Here is a 6,000-nt window from a genome sequence, read left to right as displayed (position 1 = left end):
CTCAGACGCGCCGGGGCCGCGGGGGCCACCGGCAGGCACGCGCGCCCCCCGCGCGCACACACACTCCCGGGCACGCACGCCGGCCGCCCCGCCCCCCCGCGGCGCCACGCCCTCCCGCGCGCTACGCCACGCCCCCGCGGCGCCGGTCGTCGTCCTCTTATTGGTTGCCCGGTGTATGACGCGCGGCGCCCGGCCCCGCCCCTCGTCAGTCACTCGGCGGAGGCGGCGCTGGCGGGGACTAGTCTCGTCCGGAGACTGGCGGCGGCGGCAGCGGCGGCGGCGGCGGCGGCGGCGGCTGGAGCTCGAGCCCAGCGGCGGAGGGCGGGCGGGCGGCGCGGGAGGGCGGGGGCCGCTCCGCGACGCTGCGGACCGCGCTTCTCCTCTGAGCGGAGGCGCGCGCAGCTGTGGGGCGCCGGGGGCCAGCCCGTCCATGACCATGGGCGACAAGAAGAGCCCGACCAGGTACCTGCCGGGCGCCGAAGGGGCGGAAGGGGAGGGCGGCCGCGGCGGGCGGGGACACCGGCGACTAGGCCGGAGCGGCCGCGCGGGGGAGGCGCGCTAAGATGGAGACCCGGGGGCGGAGGGAGGCGGTGTCGCTCCGCTCGGGCCGGCGGCCGTGCGCGCCGCAGCCATGGCGGCTCCTCCTCAGCCGCCCTCCGCCGTCGCCGCTCCGCCCAGACAAAGGGAGATTTAACCAGGTGGGGCGGGCGGGAGGGCGCGAGCAGGGGCGGGCAGCGCGCGGCGCCGGCCCCCTCCGCGCCGCCGCCCGGCCGTCCCGGCTGCTCGCCGCCTTCGGGATCCGGCCCGCGGCCCGCGCCGCGCCCCCGCCGCCCCGCGCTCGCGCCCACGAGTCGGCCCGCTTCCTGCGCTCGGCGCGGCCCCGCGTGAGCCGTCGCCGCCGTCAGGCGCTCGGTGCCCGGGGCCGGAGGGGGCGCCCGGCTCCGCGTTGCCGGTCGGCCTCTCGCCCCAGTGCCCGCCAGTGGGGTGGATGGGTGGTCGCTGCGAGAAGTTTCCAGCGTCGGATTCCTGTGAATTGACGACGGCTTACCAGCGTTTGTTTTCTCTTCTCTATTCTCTCCTCGGTTCTCCACTCCTCGGAAGGCCAAAAAGACAAGCGAAACCGGCTGCAGACGAAGGCTTTTGGGATTGTAGCGTCTGCACCTTTAGGAACAGCGCCGAAGCCTTTAAATGCAGCATCTGCGATGTGCGGAAAGGCACCTCCACCAGGTACTGGAAGACCTGTGCTAGCTTTTGTTGAAATACTTGTTTTGGCTTTATTTATTGTGCGGAGAGGGGAGTGAGTCGTACTTTCATTATTATTGATCGCCCTCTTGCCAACTTGTTGATTACGACCCTTAGCATTTGGGGATGGGCGATGTGGTTGGGGTTGCGTGCCATTTCAAGTTGCGTTCAGTGCCTCGTGCTAAAATAAAGGATTTATGGGAGGGATTTTCCCCAGGTTTTCCTCTTGTTTCAGACATTGGATTTATTTGACATTTGCATCCTTTGGCTTGTTGCTATTGGCTCCCACCGGGGAGAGAGAGGAAGGGAATAGTGATGGATCATAGGACATTGGACATTTTGGTATTTGTTGTGTGCAGAGTAGTTTTAATTTGTCCAGAATTAGTTTTTTCCTGAGTTTAATGGTGGTATGGTGGTACAATAAGACTGGGTCGTGCCTTTTGTCTGTCTTGGGTTGGAAATATCTCTTTTTTGCACTTGAAGATACATCCTGGAGGGTTGGAAAAAGTGTATTTGTGGGGCAAGGGGCCTGCTGATGTGTCTTTTGTTAGTAGCTTATGTAGAATGGTGTGAGATGTTGAGGTGAATAGACTTAAGTTAGTGTTAATGGCTTTGTGTTAAAACATTGAAAGGGATTCGTTTATATTAAGATGAGAGTGGTTAGCTGCATGTGGTAGCAAATGAGTTCGAACTATTTGTAGAGTAACATTAAAACTAGTTCTATAGTCCTGCAGCTGTTTTAAACTTTGATTTAGAATTTCTGTTTCGAAGAGTTAGGTTATGGCGTTCTTGCTCCCATTTAAAGGGACTGTATTTAGAGCACATAAGAAAGTGAGAGTTAGCTTAGGACTCATCAGGCGTCCAGGTTGAAGGCTAAATGTTTCATTACAGCAGGTGCTTGCTTTTGAATTGGCAGCATACCATTGTGACTAGTTCCACCTGGATGTTCTGAGCGAGGTGCCTTGTCAGGGTCTAGTTGCTTTACTTACATCTGGGATTAAGGAGGCTTCAGCTGTAAGTCTTAATTGGAATGAATTGCTCCAGTTACTGGGGAATTTTGTGAATTTCACTATTAAGAAATGAGACCTTTGAATCAAAACTCAAGAACTGAAGTTTATTTCCCTGTAAGTAGTTTTGTTTTTCTACTAAAATGGCATCTCACTATATTTAGAGCTAATCTGGAACCACAATCCTGTTACTCAGCCTCACTGCACCCAGCTAGTAGGATTTTTTTTTTATATATATAAGTAAATTCACATTAGTTTTTTGTATCATACTAGATTTAGTTAAGTGGAAAACCCATTTCTTAGGATTTGTTCTGCTGTCTAAAATCGGAGATTCCATCACACAGCATGAAAGTTTAGAAATGTATTTGTTACTTTAAATCAATAGTGACTATATTATTTATGAGTAATGTTTTTTACATGTAGAATCCCGCTGAGGCCAAAGCTCTTTATTGTGGTTTTGCCTTGAGTGTTAGTGTAGTTGATGTTCGAGGAAATGACCAGGAAACTAGTAAGAACTTGAGAACTTTGCTGGTGAAGAGAAACTACAGCCAGATTCAAAAGTTTGTGTCTTATGTGTTGCTGGTAATAATTATATCACATTGAAATGCTTTTCAACTTTTACTTTTATTGAAAAGTCTGATTCACCAACTTTTTGGAAGCATGTGAAAGGTATTGATTAAAGATTTTGTTTAATGTTTTCAGAGACACACACAGATGACAGACAGCAATGAAATTTTAACTGGATTGGCATGCTAGGATATTTGAGTTTGTCCATTCCGAAAATGAAGTACCGTCTTTTAGGGATTTTTCATACAGATGAGTGAGTAGGCTTTGAGCGCAGTATGCAGGTGGGAAACCTTCACCAGTTCATGATACTCTTTTTAAAACAATCTTGCTTGGATTTGTTTGTTATCAATACTTAAGTGTTTTAAGTCGTCACTAAGTGGAATGCAAGTGACATTTTGAGTTCTGTGTAACTTGTGGGTTTCATATGAAGAAGTGAACATGACCAGTGTCTATGCTGTCCTAGCCAGTGCATTGCTTCACTTAATTTTTCTGGGAGGTTGGCCAGTACAGTATTTTCTCTTGAACCTTTTAAAGTAAATTTACATTTGAGTTTTTAAAAATGTTATTTTTTTTCTATCCATAATTTTGTTCACATTATGTCCCAGTCTCAGCCCTCCTTCCAGTCTTGTCCTTACAAATTCATTTCCTTGTTAACCCCTCCTCTTCTCAGAGACAGGGAAGTCCTCCTCACTGGAACGCCGCCCCCCATCTAGTTAGGACTAAACACCCCCTTCATTTAAGTCCAACCAGGCAGTCCAGGTAGGGAAGGAGGTCCACGGCAGGCAGCAGAGACAGCCCCCACTCCAAATTGTTAAGGGACTACATGAAGACCAAGCTGCACTTGTGCTTGTGGGAAGCTTAGTTTGGTTTTTGGTTTGTTTTTGCAGCAGTGGCCATTAAAGTTTGGTCTATAAGAACTTAAAGCCAGCCTGATGGTTAGGGTTGGATGGTGGGTAATAGATGAAAATTGGCAATTTTGAAGTAGTGTGTTTGCTGACTGACACACATAGTTTTGTTGCTCCAAGCTAGTGTTTAAACAGTCTTACCTGGTTGGCTGGCCAGTAGTTACTGTGGAGTTGTTGGTTACTTTTGCCTTTATTGCTGCTGGCACCAGTCAGTCAATCCAGGAAAACAGCTTTAAGTTAGTAATAGTCACCTAGGACACAGCTATTTGCCCTTTGTGGGTGGCGTTGATGTTCCTCAATTTAAGTGGGAAAATACTGCCCATCATCTAAAGAGTGTCTGTAAAATTCCTAGGATATGAAAGATGCTGCTGAGAAGGGTGTGTGTGTGTGTGTGTGTGTGTGTGTGTGTGTGTGTTGTATAACATGAAGTTAGAATAGTCTGGCTTGGAAATCAATTAAAAGGAACCCTCGGCCCCTTTCCCTTAGGGAAAGAAAAACTGATTTCTAGACAATCAGCTGCTAGCTTTTTACTTCTATTAGGATGTGCAGTAGTAATTTTAAATCTACAGTTAGAACTGTGAATTATTCTAGAAAAGGGACTTTGGAATAACATGAAGCAGAGCGAAAAGGACAGTCAGAAATCCCAAGGGAATAGGAATAGACATTTATCTAGTGGGATTGTCTGAGGGCAAAAGATATCTTTATACATTTGTTCATTATTTATGAATGATCCTGCTGGGCTAAGGTCTGTATTTTAGAGGTAATTACTACATATATGTTGTGTCTTTTTTTTTTTTTTTTTTTTTTTTGAGATGGGGTCTTGAATTGCCTGTAATTGACTATATATATAGCTTAGGCTGGCTTTGAACTCCTGGCTTGCTAGTCTCCCCTTGTTAGTCTCGATAGTTCTGGTATTATAGATTATGTGCCATTAACTCTGGCCTTCCCTAGTTTATAATTCCTTTCCTAACCATATTTTCCCATTCTTTAATCCTTAACTGATATTTAAAAAATATTTTTTAGTTATGTGTTAGGTATATAGGTATGTATGTGCAGGTGAGCAAAGGCATCACATTCCCTGGACCAGCTGGATTGTTAGCTGCCTGATTTAGATCCTAGGACTCAACTCTTGTCTGAGCCATCTCTCCTGTCCCTCGTGTGTGTGTGTCCCATCCCCCCCTACCCCCTTCCCAGCTGAGGACTGAACCAGGGCCTTGCACTCTACCACTGAGCTAAATCCCCAACCCCCCCTCTCCTGTTTTTTAAAAAATTATTATTACTATTTTTTAAGAGCTTTATTGGAGATTGGGGATGTACTTTACATATATACTAATCAGTCATCATGAGTACAAATAAGTGATTTTTCTCAGTCATTTGAAAGAGTACAGCTGTCAACGCATTCCAGGTTTTAGAACATTGCTATAATGTGAGTTGATTTCCTATGTGGTGATACATAGTAAAGTTAACTCTAAAGCAGTAATAGACTGCCAGGAGGTTGCCTCCCTACCATGGTGTTTCACCCAGCTTTGCAAGAGGGAGAAATAAAGGAGCTTTTTTTGTATGTGCAAGATAGCAGGTGGGTGGGCGAGAAACAGGATCCCTTTCCGAGGTAGCTTGAGGTAGTATTTCTTACCCTCTTAATGAAGAGGGAAGGAAAGGTAAAGCATTGTAAATGCATGAACTGTGCTGGGGAGATGACTCAGTGGCTATGAGCACTGACTGCTCTTCTTCCAGAAGTCCTGAGTTCAATTCTCAGCAACCATAATGGCTCACAACCATCTGTAATGGAACCAAATGCTCTCTTCTGGTGTGTTTGGACAGGGTACTCACATAAAATAAAATCTTTAAAAAAAAATAAAATAAATGCATGAACTAATATAACTTTGTGCTACTGATGTTTTTAAATTGTGGACAGAATAACTTCCTAGACATGATGGTAGACTGATTTTGTGACCTTGTTTTTTCTCTGAATGAAATGTTCTCTTTTGGGGTTGAGGATTTAGCTCAGCGGTAGAGGGCTTGCCTAGCGAGCGCAAGGCCCTGGGTTTGGTCCCCAGCTGGGGGGAAGAAATGTTCTCTTTTAAAATAGAATTTATTGGAACACTGCTATATATTCTTGTCAGTGATTGTTAACTTTGCTAGTAGTGGTACATCTTTTCCTCTAGCTGTTACTTAAATTGCACTACTTTGAGAAATTGGGAATAAATCACTATAGGTTCAACTTGGTTGCTTTTGTTTCCAGATTTTACTTTTTTAAAAAACATTCTTTTTATGTGTGC

At 46.7% G+C, this 6,000-nt stretch overlaps 1 protein-coding gene across 1 annotated transcript in view; it reads left to right on the top strand.

The window, feature by feature from the left end:
- The first annotated feature begins 349 nt into the window (after positions 1-349).
- Rybp (RING1 and YY1 binding protein) overlaps positions 350-6,000 on the top strand; it is a 52,074-nt gene continuing 46,423 nt past the window's right edge. The window contains exons 1-2 of the mRNA NM_001399600.1: positions 350-462; positions 1,102-1,227. Of these exons, the coding sequence (NP_001386529.1) occupies positions 431-462; positions 1,102-1,227 (158 nt within the window). The 5' untranslated portion in view covers positions 350-430. The remainder of the gene's footprint in view (positions 463-1,101; positions 1,228-6,000) is intronic.

This window comes from Rattus norvegicus, chromosome 4 (assembly GCF_021556685.1).
Source record: "Rattus norvegicus strain SHRSP/BbbUtx chromosome 4, alternate assembly SHRSP_T2T, whole genome shotgun sequence".
NCBI lineage: Eukaryota > Metazoa > Chordata > Mammalia > Rodentia > Muridae > Rattus > Rattus norvegicus.
The sequence above is the reverse complement of the archived record's forward strand: the minus strand, read 5'-3'. Positions and strand labels throughout refer to the sequence as shown.